Raw genomic sequence first — 14778 nt, 5'->3', positions numbered from 1 at the left:
ACGCCGTTTTCACATATATTGATGTTGAGGTGGTGCTGGATTTAAGCTACAATACTGAGTTTATGTAATAAGAAAACAATTTCCAATTCCAGCTAAATCTAATTATTCAGTGATTATAACTTGACATTCACAAAACTGTAGAGAAATGCAAAAACAATCCAAAAAAGTAGAGAATATTTTTGTGTTCTCAAAGCTTGACTGCAAACGCCATCTGTAGGAAAACTTCCTGGTCTGGATAAGCAGTCTTTGGCCCCACCCTTTCCTGAACTCAAAGGGAAATTGGAGAAGCCTCACACTGATTCCCCCACTTCAGGACAAAACATATTTAACCCCTTCCTGACACACCACTCATCCTCAAAGAAAGTGACTTCAGTGGCTGTCATAATGCAATTACAATCTCAAGAGTATCAGCGGGAGATGAGAGTTGATTTCCATTGCGCTGTAGTACACTGTTCACAAGTAATCTTTTAAAATAATTATTTTAATTAAATGATTAGGGTTGAAAAATCCTTCCCTAAAATTCCCTAAATTTCCAGAAATGGCAGAGATTTCCTCCACGAACTTACTAGGAAGCCAGTGGAGTTGTCCAGGAGACATCTTAACCTGCAGACAAAGTTGCGTTCCAGGAAGGTGGAATTCTCTGGTGGGAGTGTCTCTGGCTTGTAGACTGTGACAGCCTGTGGCGAGGCTGAATCTTCAAAAGCCAGAGAGGTGTGGGGGGGGGGGGGGTCATAAAATTACAAATACAGCATACTATATCTATAATGGTGAATTACAGGATGTCTAGAGAAAATAGTATCTTCATATAGTAGACTAACTCTTCGCAGCAGCCCTCACCACGAGCTGCAAACCTCACCCGGAGGGGACTGTTAACAGTCTCGTCCCCACACTACAAACCAGAATGTTATGCCACATGTCATTAGCCATTTCCTACTGAGGAAAGACATAATGCTAGGTAAGAGTTTCTTATCCAGGGCTGGGCCTAGGTCAGGCTCACCCCAGCCAGGTGCCACTTCTGGTCCAAGGTGCTAAACCGCCTCTCAGGATGCAAGGTGAAACACTGCTCCACACTACGATATGGAGAGAGAATACAGTGACAGACTGGATAATATCAAAGATAGTAAACCACCAGTCCTCTATGATCAGTGTAACACGAGTAGGGCAAAGGACCCGTACAAAAAAATATGGTTCTCCCCATGGAAACAACGTTGTTACTCGTATGACCAGAGAATGTGAAATACTCCTCGATTTTAGAAAGACACAACCGAGTGGATAGGTAGAGGGTGTTTTATGGCTTTATAAAAGTGTTGACGGTGCTGAATAAAATCTTAAACATGAACTCTCATAAAAACAGCATCTCTTCACTGTATTTGTTGACAGTCTCTCTAGTCATGAGTTTGTTTCTCGCAGTAGTTTTGAAATCTCACAGTAGTCGACGATCAACTTCACTGTGGGCTCGTGGAAGCTGTGACACAGTGATCTGAGATATCTGATTGACCAGCGGTAGGCCTATAGGTGCACTTGATTTGCTATCCGGACCTGCCAGGTAGGTGGAGTTTGTACTGTCAGACACATGAAATGGGACAAAATGGGAACACTTCAACTACCCGGCGTGCAGGACAGCTGAATCAAGTGCACCTAAAACAAACATTGTAAAAGTAATACAAAAATAGGAATGCAAGGCTTTATTGTTGGGCTTTATACAGAAATGTTTGGCGATCTACTTGGAAAGGTTTCTAGATCGACCAGTCGACTGCAATAGACCGGTTGGATGGACTAGAACATCTAGGCCTACATTCCTGGCTGACACAGCAGAGATACTGTACATTCAAGGAGGTTATTTCCTTTTGTTGCTCTCTTCACTTCCTAGTAGATACCATGTGTCCCTGTGCTTCACCAGCATACATGGAGCTGCTGGACTTCATGTCATATTAGAACATTAGGTAGCAGACACCCTAGGACTAATATATATAATGAAGGAACCTGCCAACGCAGGGGGAGCTCAATTAATATAAGATCTGGGGCAAGATGGGTTAGATAGTGTGGATTGGAGAGTGATAGCCTATAAGAAACAGACGTGCTGGTACAAATTGCATGTCGGCTGTCTATGTGGTGAAAAACTCATTCCAGCGCAGGTGAAAAATGCAGCTTTACCTGAGACCAGTGTCAGGGTGGGGTTGGAGGTTACCTGAGACCAGCTGTCCAGTGTGAGGGTGGGGTTGAAGGTTACCTGAGACCAGCTGTCCAGTGTGAGGGTGGGGTTGAAGGTTACCTGAGACCAGCTGTCCAGTGTGAAGGTGGGGTTGGAGGTTACCTGAGACCAGCTGTCCAGTGTGAAGGTGGGGTTGAAGGTTACCTGAGACCAGCTGTCCAGTGTCAGGGATGAGGGTGGGGTTGGAGGTTACCTGAGACCAGCTGTCCAGTGTCAGGGGTGAGAGTGGGGTTGGAGGTTACCTGACACCAGCTGTCCAGTGTGAAGGTGGGGTTGGAGGTTACCTGAGATCAGCTGTCCAGTGTCAGGGATGAGGGTGGGGTTGGAGGTTACCTGAGACCAGCTGTCCAGTGTCAGGGGTGAGAGTGGGGTTGGAGGTTACCTGAGACCAGCTGTCCAGTGTCAGGGATGAGGGTGTGGTTGGAGGTTACCTGAGACCACTGTCCAGTGTCAGTGATGAGGGTGTGGTTGGAGGTTACCCGAGACCACTGTCCAGTGTCAGGGATGAGGGTGGGGTTGGAGGTTACCTGAGACCAGCTGTCCAGTGTCAGGGATGAGGGTGGGGTTGGAGGTTACCTGAGATCAGCTGTCCAGTGTCAGGGATGAGAGGGGGGTTACCTGAGACCAGCTGTCCAGTGTCAGGGGTGAGAGTGGGGTTGGAGGTTACCTGAGACCAGCTGTCCAGTGTCAGGCGTGAGAGTGGGGTTGGAGGTTACCTGAGACCAGCTGTCAGGGGTGAGAGTGGGGTTGGAGGTTACCTGAGACCAGCTGTCCGGTGTCAGGGGTGAGAGTGGGGTTGGAGATTACCTGAGACCACTGTCCAGTGTCAGGGATGAGGGTGGGGTTGGAGGTTACCTGAGACCAGCTGTCCAGTGTCAGGGGTGAGAGTGGGGTTGGAGGTTACCTGAGACCAGCTGTCAGGGGTGAGAGTGGGGTTGGAGGTTACCTGAGACCAGCTGTCAGGGGTGAGAGTGGGGTTGGAGGTTACCTGAGACCAGCTGTCCAGTGTCATGGATGAGGGTGTGGTTGGAGGTTACCTGAGACCAGCTGTCCAGTGTCAGGGGTGAGGGTGGGGTTGGAGGTTACCTGAGACCAGCTGTCCAGTGTCAGGGGTGAGAGTGGGGTTGGAGGTTACCTGAGACCAGCTGTCCGGTGTTAGGGGTGTTCAGGGCCCAGTGGAGCTGTCTCTGTAACTCTGCTCGGTCCTCCACAGTGTCAGGGGTGAGGGTGGGGTTGGAGGTTACCTGAGACCAGCTGTCCGGTGTCAGGGGTGAGAGTGGGGTTGGAGGTTACCTGAGACCAGCTGTCCGGTGTCAGGGGTGAGGATGGGGTTGGGGGTTACCTGAGACCAGCTGTCCGGTGTCAGGGGTGAGAGTGGGGTTGGAGGTTACCTGAGACCAGCTGTCCGGTGTCAGGGGTGTTCAGGGCCCAGTGGAGCTGTCTCTGTAACTCTGCTCGGTCCTCCATATGGTTACCTGAGACCAGCTGTCCGGTGTCAGGGGTGTTCAGGGCCCAGTGGAGCTGTCTCTGTAACTCTGCTCGGTCCTCCATATGAATGACGTCATAAACACTCTGATGGACGACGTCTGACTGAGAAGCAAAAACATCCACCATCATCAAAATACAAGTCTAGTAAACTACAAGAAAACAATGCAAACATGGACATTAATGTTGCTAGATAATACATCCTTCCTCTTCCCATCACTTATTCTGATGGATCTTAGTCCTGACTTGTACTCTACAAATGTGCTCTGTACTGGGCCTTAGATTCAACCTGGGTTTAGTTCCGATACCCAAATGGACTTATTAGACTTGGTATCTGTTTAGGTCCTGGCTTTCGTTCATGTTGAGGAAATACCAGAGCAATCAACCGGTAACACAAATAGTGATATGGACACTAGTAAATAAGCAGTGCTTACGCATTAGTCAGATGTTTAAACCCTAGAAAATAGACTAATGTTTCAAGTTCTAAAGGCACATGCAGTGAAATGCCTTTAACCCCAACAATGCAGTATTCAATACCAATGTAATACTAAAAATGGAGGGTAACACTAGTTAATTAATAGCACAAAGTGAATGTGGATGTGAGGTGTGTGATTGTAGTGAATGTGGATAGTATTAAGCTATTTGAAATTGGGATAACAACAGGATTTACATTTGGCTAGTAAGCTGATTGAAATGTGAATAATATGTACTGAGTGAATGTGTGGAAGTGTGTGTGTTATTCTATATGTATGCAGAAAGACAAGCCTATAGAGACCATAGCATTTATGACTACATAAACTATTGATAGTATGGATGCTGAGGGTTTTTAGATACTATGGATGCTATAGGGACTGTGATGCTCAGGGACTACAGATGCTGTAGAGACTATGGGGACTGTGATGCTCAGGGACTATAGATGCTGTAGAGACTATGGGGACTGTAAAGACTATAGAGGAACCGTGGCAGTGATTCACATGGCTGAACAAAGATAGAGCTAGTCTTAGAGATTACCGAGTGTGTTTGGAAATAGTACTAAGTGAATGTGGATGTGAGAGTTGTGGAAGTGTCATCCTACCCCCTCCTTTTTTGAAAATTCTGTTAAAAATCGCGCAACTTTTCAGCGTCCTGCTACTCATGCCAGGAATATAGTATATGCATATGATTAGTATGTGTGGATAGAAAACACTCTGAAGTTTATAAAACTGGTTAAATCACGGCTGTGACTATAACAGAGCGTGTGTTTCATTGAAAAACGCAAGAAAAACTGCTCTCTGAAAGCAAAAAATAATTTCCATAAGTCACTTCCACCAGTTGTTAAAGGAGAACAGAATTTAATGGGAATTTGCCTGCACCATCTACAAATTCCGCACGATGGCGCCATTGTACTAATTTTCAATCGAATTAATTGTTGGAAAATCCATCTGTCTGACCCCAAGTTCTCCAGTCTTCACCCGGATGCAGTTTAGCGAGAGATCAGATTGCATTGTTGTTGAAGTGAGGACCTATTGAAGAGACATCGCCCTGTAATCGTTTTGATAGATTATAAACGTTTACTAATACCTAAAGTTGGATTACAAAAGGATTTCGAAGTGTTTTGTGAAAGTTTATCGTCGACTTTTTTAATTTTAAAAAATTACGCAGCGTTTAAAAACGATGATTTTTTCTGAATGACACAGATCCCATACAAAGCTATTTTGGGTATATATGGACCGATTTAAACGAAAAAAAGACCCAATAGTGATGTTTATGGGGCATATAGGAGTGCCAAGAAAGAAGCTCGTCTAAGGTAATGAATGTTTTATATTTTATTTCTGCGTTTTGGGTAGCGCCGTCTATCGCAAAATCTGTTGTTTACGTGTCGAGCTGGCATTTTGGGGGGTGCATGCTATCAGATAATAGCTTCTGATGCTTTCGCCGAAAAGCATTTTAAAAATCTGACTTGCTGGCTAGGTTCACAACGAGTGTAGCTTTAATTTAATACCCTGCTTGTGAATTTTGATCAAGGTTTGAGTTTTAACGAGTACATTTAGCATTTAGCGTAGCGCATTTGCATTTCCAGGTGCCTACTTGGGACATATGCGTCTCAAGTAGGGGCAAGAAGTTAAGCTCATTGAAATATCGATGTTTAGGTGATTGACATTTGGACAATAAGAAAATAGAAATTTGGATATTAAGCTGAATGAAATTTGGATAAGAGTTTGAAATTGAGAATAATAAGAGATATTATTACTATTAAGTGCTGAGTGAATGAGAGCTGCCAGGGGACTGGCTCCGGTGTGAAAGAGGTAATATGGGAGATTACTGAGTACGTGTCTGAATGGATACCCCAACCTGTTCTGTGAGCTGAGTTTTCGATCTATAACGTTAACTACGGTTATTATACATGTATAGGAAGTATCGACAAGCTGGTCTTAGGAGAAGGATAGAGTGAGGCCAGAGAGGCCTCAGTGACAATTGTCTGTAGGCATTTATAAAAGGAGGTGTCTACGTGGTCAGAGAACCACTGAAACCGTTGAAGTTACATATGCATAATAACTATGAAGTGTCTAAATGTGTCTGCAGCCACTACTCGTGTGTAACGATAGTCTACATGGTCTGAGAACCACTGATAATAGCACAAGGTATTATTGTAGGCATTTAGAGTCATTGATGCACATGAATGGTATGGATGTCTGTAGGCATTTAGGATCTGTAACGTTATATAGGGAATCTGTGTATGTGAGAGATATGAAAGGGGAAAGTACTATTCCCGAATATGCTGTTAAATAGAACTAGTGTAAATATCTAAACCCATGTATGAATAGAACACTAGTCTAAAGGAGAAATTGGCGAAGAAAAGTATACTGGGTTACTAGAGATTTGATAGTAACAATGGAGAAAAATAATAATTATATACAACTTGCACACCCAAACGTAGACGTACGGAAGTGGTGTACAAAATAGAGAAATTAATAGTATAATGGGTTACTAGATTTGATAACGTAACAAAATGTATGAAAGTATAATTGGTTACTTGAGTTTAACTTGCTAGGTAGAGATTTATGGATAGACCACGCCTTCTACAGCGTATTACAAGTTCATCTTAAAATAAGACATTTAGTGTGAAGTCCTAGTTGAGGGAAACCGATATGGAGGTTAGTGAAAATAAGAAAGTGAATGGTAATATGTGGCTTTCAGATAGCACTCTAATAATGCAATATCGTAGTAATTTGAAGAGTAAATGTTTCAATATAAGGTCACATGACGAACAGATGGATTGTGCATTGGGACTGATATTAAATTAGAGGCCACCATCTGGTGTTTGGGTTAGAGATACGTTTCCTGTGGAACAATAGATAGCAGCCAGTATTAACTGAACTCAAACAGGCTGTAAGGGACACCGTGGGGACATTTGGGACAGCGGTATGAATAAAACACATTTTTGACAAGTTAAATTATTGTTACTCAATTGTATAGTGTGGTTAGCACAAATGATTTAAGGTAATGTCATCTAAAACAATAATATGTTTCCATTGTGTGGAACTGTGTCCAGAATTGAAGTAGATTCAAGTAAATGTTTTTCGTAACAAACATTGATCTGATAAGCCAGCACCAACTCTTTGAAGGTCCTATCAGATTTGTTAAACAACAGGTTTCATATTTTGACTAGTTGATGTCCCAGGGACAGTCAGGACAGAACTGTATGTCAATGCAACAGGTTAAAAAGACCAAGATGACAAGAGATGGGAGGGGCTCTAGGATTCTTTACTTTAGGTGCCTATTCAGCTTTACGGGACACTGTATCGTCTGATGTGTCTGAAGTATAATTCTGTAAACGCACACTTTTATCAAGACTTCCTGCCTAAGATGCAGTAAACTCGATTAACGATGTAGAATTTTTAGGACCGATTCAAATCTAACAGTGAAAACTAAGTACATGTTTATTTTCTTTGTTCCAGGACAAGTTTTTGTTTTGTTTACATGTTCACCAATGATTATGTATCTTTCCTTTGAAATGCATTCTGAGGCAGGCACCTTGGGAGTTGCTATAAAAGGTACCCGAATCCGGCTGTTAAAGGAGCCCCAAATTAAGTAAGGCCTGGCCATTGTTTGTTTTTATCTGTTATTGAATATTTGTTAGTGGTGTTACTGATTTATTGTGTGGGGTCTTTTTATTTTATTTTTTTTTTCGTGGGTTTTTCACAGGTTAGAAAGGATGCACCTTAAAAGGAAACACAAATGAAGTATCTATCATCACAGTTTTGGTTGTACACATGGAAATTCTCTTGATAAAGAAATGTAAATCCCATTGTAAACCTGATACACAAAATGTTTGAAATGATTGAAATATCTTGAAGTAATGTCTGAGGTACAGGGAAAGAAACACTCACTTAATGGGGTTGATTGACCTCTGACCTCTGTTCTCTGTTCTGACTTTCTGGTGAGGCCTGATCACCCTCATTAGAAAGACTAGAGACATTGGTTGAGATTTAAAATTGGCTTTTTAAACACTAGAGAATTAGGAAGAGGTTTATAATTTATCAACATTCCTGTGTGTGATTCAGAACACGAGAAGGAGAGAGAGAGAGCTGCCCCTGAATGAGGGACACCTGTCTCTAGTCTATTTGACCATTACCTTATGGGATACAATTATTTCCTTGTAGAGTTATCAAGGGTTGTAATTATCATTTTATTTGTATTTAACAGGCAGTGTTGTCATTTTTTTGTTGACGCATGAATCATGATGTGAGTCATGTGTCCAAAGGGGGAATTACCAGTCCCCTGGGGCCCTTTGGTAAATATGCAAATTGATTTTATTCACATGACTGCCTGTAAAATGAAAAAAAGAAAGAATGTTGGTAATGGTTGACAGTCACTCCAAATGGATTAAAGTTTTCCCTACCTCTAGTTTTATATGAAGAAGTGTATTTCTGTTGTTGTGTTTCTCTCACCAGATTGGGCCTGCTAGATGGTCAGGATTTCTCCCTAAGGATTAGCACTCTGATCGCTGACTCTGCGGTGAGATCGCCAAGATGATAAGCTAATTTGGGGAGGGGGGGGGGGGGGGGGGGTTAGAATAAGAATAACAACTGTGTGTTGTTATTCTCTGACATTTGTCTTAGACATTTGTATTTCTACTTGCACGTCCTCATCTGCACATATCACTCCAGTGTAAATATGCTAAATTGTAATTACTTCGCCACTATTGGCTTATTTATTGCCTTACCTGCCTACTTCATCTGCACACACTGTATACAGATTTTGCTATTGTGTTATTGACTGTACGTTTGTTTATCCCATGTGTAACTGTGTTGTTTTTGTCGCACTGCTTTGCTTTATCTTGGACAGGTCACAGTTGTAAATGAGAACTTGTTCTCAACTGGCCTACCTGGTTAAATAAATAATAAAATAAAATTAATAAGAATATTGGTAGTAGTAATAATTTGTCATACAGTGAATCATTTGTCTGGATTTCCGGAATCAGATATGCCCTAAACTAAACTGTTGTTATGGTCGGTCCTCTCTCGAGGTTATGGTGAAGGTGACCACAGATGGTATCTAGATGCATAGAAGGTATAATTAGGCCGAGAACAAAGTGAATCTCACCCCCACTAACCGGCTGAAGTAATGGCAACAATGGCGTTCACTATGGTCCTTCACCACCTGAAACCTGAGTCCGAGCCAGCAACCTGTACACAGCATCCAGTCGAAACTATCAACTGCCTTTTCTCTCATGCAATTTTCTCAGGAGTGCAACATGTGTCCACGTGGAGTGAGCATGGAGAGATCCCGTCCAAACTTCTCTCATGCTGCTGGAGTACTGGTAGGATAATGGACAAGACATAATGGACTGGAAAGAACAGTGGCGGCTCAGGTGAGAGAAATGGGGACATTATCAAGGGCCATCCATTTGGAACATGTGCCATTGGGAGGACAAATGGAAACGCCACAAGAATGAGTCCCGAGGAGGAGGGGGTGGAGTCAACCGTGCCCGTAATTAATTTAGGGTTGTCCTAAATTGTTTATTTGGGGTATCAGGTTGATTGTGGAGGTCTGCACACGGCAAATGTATAGTACTTTAGACTAGAAATGCATTGAGATAATCTGTCATTACCACAAATGAAGGCTGTGATGAAAAAAGTTAATGCTAGAAATATAAGATGAATATACTGTGTCAATGTAAATTCTACCTAGGTGTGTGCTGAATTGAGGGTCTTCAAATTTTAGTGAGAGAACCAACGTGAAGCACTAAGCGGGGACTGTCATTATAAATGTGTGCTGGATAATTTATCAATAGTTCTATTATGATTTGGAAAGGCTTCTAGAGACAAAGCTATGCCCAGAAAATGTGATGAGCCACTAGATTGTAGCTTGGGCTAATCTTGCCCTAATCTCATTCATATCAAGGTTGGTGTGAAACTGTTATAACGTGTGCTCTCTCTTCCCTGTGAAATTCAATATGGATGTGCCCTAGACCAAATTCTGGAGATCTCTAGAAACATAGATGCTAAAAGAATTGTGTAAATTGGCTCTGCCAAACAGAGAGGCTTTTGACTATCTTTTGGCAGGTAAAGGGGGCACATGTGTAATCATTGGTGATGAAAGTTGTACTTTTGTCCCAGATCACTCTTCGAATATGACTGATCTCACCAAATACATTGCCACTGTTGCTAAGAATAATTCCCCACAGAGTGGACGCCTGCAACTTGGTTGGAATCCCTGTTGGGAAGTTGTGGATCCCAAATGACCAAATGGGCTGCATCATATGTTTCTTTTAGTTTGCCTAATTGTGTTATTTAACTTGCTGTGCATGTGTGTGTATTTTATATAAATTCACTCCTGTTAATAGCAGTATAACCTCTATTATGATGATAGTATTACCATACTAATTAGATTGTATAACCCAGAATGAAGGGTTTTAAATGATGAAGTGTCTGGTTTTATGTGTAGATTTCCCTTTAACAGAAGTATAGTAGCTTTTGAGAGAAGCTATAATCTAATGCTTACCTTAAAATATAATGATAATCATCACAGATTGACTGGTAAGAGGGAATGTGATGGAGCAATTTATGTTTGTGCTTTTCTAATAACCCATTTCTGTGTTCATGCTAGTGAATGATTGAACAAATCCTCAATATCAGGATCTACAAATGTGCAATTTGGCAGTTCGCCCCAATATCTCAGTTTCAAAGTCTCAGCCTAGAGAGAAGAAGCCTCATGAGGTATTGTTCGGTCACATGAATGAAGCAAACGTTAATGATTAATTAATTATGAAATGATGAATAAGCTAAATCATGCAAATATAACTTGTCTGCAGTATATAAGAGAACTAACGGGACTGTCCCGGAAGAGCTCCTGATCGACATGTGTACTTGATGCATTGAGTTGGTTGGAACCTCTCCAGTGCGGATAATAAAGAATGATTAATTTAAGATGGACTTTGGGTGACCCTGTGTAGAACTTCCACGACAGAGGCATTCCAGAAAGTACTTTTACTGGATTAAACTATGGAAACTCCATACATAACATTGTTTAATGCAAGAACTACTAGCATAGTAATCAAATGTGCTTCAATAACTATTATTTTGAATGAGGATGAGAATTAAGAATCTATAGCCTACTTTTTTATCACAGTCAGAACTAACACTGACATATGAGGTGTGCCACAAATGCACTGGCTGGCTAGGCTACCTAGACCTTTTCATTCCAAATTATTGACTGAAAGTGTTGACAAACTATCAACAAAGTGATGACATATAAGGTGTGAATAACTTTTTAATTACAGGTGCACACTAGATGAAGCACTCTGCATAAAGCAAGCTGAGACATATTTGTTCTATGGTCCAATTGCAGTTGGTCTCTGTGTTTCCCTCAGAATCAGCCTGAACAAGAATTGCTCCACTGCACCAGAGTACAGAGAGGAATGAAATACACCTTCACTCTACATTTTCCCTGAGTTTACACCTTCACATTTCAAATTCATTCCATGTTTGCTTCATGCATTATATCATCCTGTCAAATAAAGAGAATGTTGTACATGCACTCTGGTTTATTTTTACAGTAGTAAATGTTGTACATGCACTCTGGTTTATTTTTACAGAAGTAAATGTTGCACATGCATTCGTTTTTACAGTAGTAAATGTTGTACATGCTCTCTGTTTTATCTTTACAGTAGTAATTGTTTCATTAGACATTCTAGGCTGACTTGATGAAAGAGGATTCATCTCTCTTTTGGTTTTCATGGTCATACTTGCTGTAGTCTGATCTTGGTAATATATTAATGTTTAGGGTAGTTCATGTTCATGCAAAATTAGGAGGCAGGGAGGAAACTTGCCAGAACTGTAGTACAGTAGTAGTTAGCTAGCTAGAATGCATGTAAGATTCACATTTCTCTACTATGTAAATCGAAGACATCCAAGAAGGAAAATGAATAACTTTAGTGGGTTAAGGAAATGTTCAGCCTATAATTAGAGAATTAGTTAAATTTGAAACAAAACATACATTTGATTAGCTGGCCGATTTTGATTTGATAGCCAGCAAGCTAACGTTATTAGCTGTCTGGGTTTCTATGGGCTGAACAATGTTAGCTAACGTTAGCTATGCTAGCTAACGTTAGTTGCTGCTTGCTATCCACAAGATTGTAACGTTTAACAAGTTGCAGTTCTCTATCTGTCACTCATTTTAGTATAGAAGGGTTTTAATAACGTTTGGAAAATGTGTGTGATGTTTTATGCACCCTATTCATCATGTTAGCGGCAAACGATGTCCAAACTCCGAAGGTTTGTGCTAGCTACAGTGTGTTTTTGCTTATCCTGGAAGGGCTGGCTGGAAGCTGAAGGTGGTCCTATGTAAAAAAAATAACAGATCATGATTCATTCAATTTGAAATGGGGATATCCAACCCTTCACTATTGATGCTTCGTGCCGACACATCAAAGCAGCCATTCCAGTCTCAGGAAGACTCAGAGCTGGTGTCAACCAGACTACATTTATAGAAAGCTAAAAAGAGGCCCTTTACTTGGTGAAAGCCCAGTTGTAGAGAGGTTAAAAGAGCCTTTACTTGGTGAAAACCCAGTTGTAGAGAGGTTAAAAGAGCCTTTACTTGGTGAAAGCCCAGTTGTAGAGAGGTTAAAAGAGCCTTTACCTGGTGAAAGCTCAGTTGTAGAGAGGTTAAAAGAGCCTTTACCTGGTGAAAGCCCAGTTGTAGAGAGGTTAAAAGAGCCTTTACTTGGTGAAAGCCCAGTTGTAGAGAGGTTAAAAGAGCCTTTACCTGGTGAAAGCCCAGTTGTAGAGAGGTTAAAAGAGCCTTTACTTGGTGAAAGCCCAGTTGTAGAGAGGTTAAAGAGCCTTGACCTGGTGAAAGCCCAGTTGTAGAGAGGTTAAAGAGCCTTTACCTGGTGAAAGCCCAGGTAGTCCTGGATGGTGGAGGATGCATAGAAGATTGTGCCACCAGCCGTGACGACCAGAACAAAGCCATTCAACACCTGAGAGGAGAGTGGAATAGAACGGATTAGTATATCGTTATACACTGAACAAAAATATAAACGCAACATGTAAAGTGATGATCCTATGTTTCATGAGCTGAAATAAAATCACCCCTGTTAGTGAGCATTTCTCCTGTGCCAAGATAATCCATCCACCTGACAAGTGTGGCATATCAAGAAGCAGATTAAACAGCATCATTACACAGGTGCACCTTCTGCTGGGGACAATAAAAGTCCACTTTAAAAAGGTGCAGTTTTGTCACACAACACAATGCCACAGATGTATCAAGTTGAGGGAGCGTGTAATTGGCATGCTGACTGCAGGAATGTCCACTTGAGCTGTTGCCAGATCATTGAATGTTCATTTCTCTACCATAAGCTGCCTGCAACGTAGTTTTAGAGAATTTGGCAGTAAGTCCCACCCACTTGGATGATCCCAGGCCCACCCACAGCTCCACCCCTGTCCAGTCATGTGAAATCCACAGATTAGGGCCTAATGAATTTATTTCAGTTGACCGATTTCCTTATATGAACTGTAACTCAGTAAAATCTTTGAAATTGTTGCCTTTATATGTGTTTAATATACATGTTTACACACATCTAGACTACATGTGGTCATATGAAGTAGGCCTACAGCTATAAAGAGAAAACAGCAAAATGTCAAATGTCAAAGGAACTGAAAGGCCTATAGAGTTTTGTCTGTGTCCCAAATGGCATCCTATTCCCTATGTATTACAATACATTTGGTCAAAAAGTATGACTCAATAATCCCTGCTTTCTGGGAATGTTCTAAAGACAAAAAGTTATGGGCGGAGTTAGAATGTTGTCTGTCAGAAGAATAACAAGGTAAATGTAAAAAACATGCTTAAAAGCAGGAAAATCAACCAATCCTCTGTTGTTAACACAATGGAAAGGTCAAATTCTTTATTATCTAAATGTTGAAAGTGTGTGGGCGACTCAGAGAAACAAAATGGTGCAGTTTGAGGCCACGTGGCGGAGAGTGATGTGGGCGCTGGAGATGGGGGTGTGTGGGTCTGTCTCGGCAGGTGTGTTATAGTCAATGTTTGTGTGATGTTGTCGTTTGTATGGGTATGTTTTGTATTGTTTGAAAAAATAAAATCAACATTTAAAAAAATGTTTTTTTAAGGAATAGGGTGCATTTGGTCAAAAGTAGTGCACTATACAGGGAATAGGGTTCCATTTGGGAAGCAGACATTGTGTTTGTATCTACCCTATTCCATGTAGAGTCAGTTCAAAGATCAGACAGTTCAAGGATCAGACACGCAACAGTATATGATTAACTCTGGAATTATTTGGACAGGAAAAGCTAACATGCCACATGACCCTGCATGGTGTGGTTCAACTGCAGTTCATCTCAACTTAAACCAATAACTTTCCAATGTAAAAGATCAGGTCCGTACTGTTAATGTAAGCTTACTCATTAAGATCTAAAAAAAAAAAGGACAAACTGATCCTAGATCAGCACTCCTACTCTGAGACGACAAAAATATGAGCTGCTTTTAATATCGGTTTGTCCTTTGTTGTGTTTTATTAGGGTATGTATTGGCTGGTGCAATCAAATGTACCCTGTGTGGGATTAATAAAGTACTTACCTTAT

At 41.4% G+C, this 14778-nt stretch overlaps 1 protein-coding gene across 1 annotated transcript in view; it reads right to left on the bottom strand.

Moving 5' to 3' along the window:
• The window catches only part of LOC139404894 (aryl hydrocarbon receptor-like), a 42036-nt gene that overhangs the window by 14273 nt on the left and 12985 nt on the right, over positions 1-14778 (bottom strand). The window contains exons 4-6 of the mRNA XM_071147431.1: positions 13071-13160; positions 3688-3802; positions 567-694 (exon numbers count right to left, since the gene is read on the bottom strand). Of these exons, the coding sequence (XP_071003532.1) occupies positions 567-694; positions 3688-3802; positions 13071-13160 (333 nt within the window). The remainder of the gene's footprint in view (positions 1-566; positions 695-3687; positions 3803-13070; positions 13161-14778) is intronic.

Source organism: Oncorhynchus clarkii, unplaced genomic scaffold, assembly GCF_045791955.1.
Source record: "Oncorhynchus clarkii lewisi isolate Uvic-CL-2024 unplaced genomic scaffold, UVic_Ocla_1.0 unplaced_contig_7596_pilon_pilon, whole genome shotgun sequence".
Taxonomy (NCBI): domain Eukaryota; kingdom Metazoa; phylum Chordata; class Actinopteri; order Salmoniformes; family Salmonidae; genus Oncorhynchus; species Oncorhynchus clarkii.
This window is presented reverse-complemented; position numbering and strand designations above follow the sequence as displayed.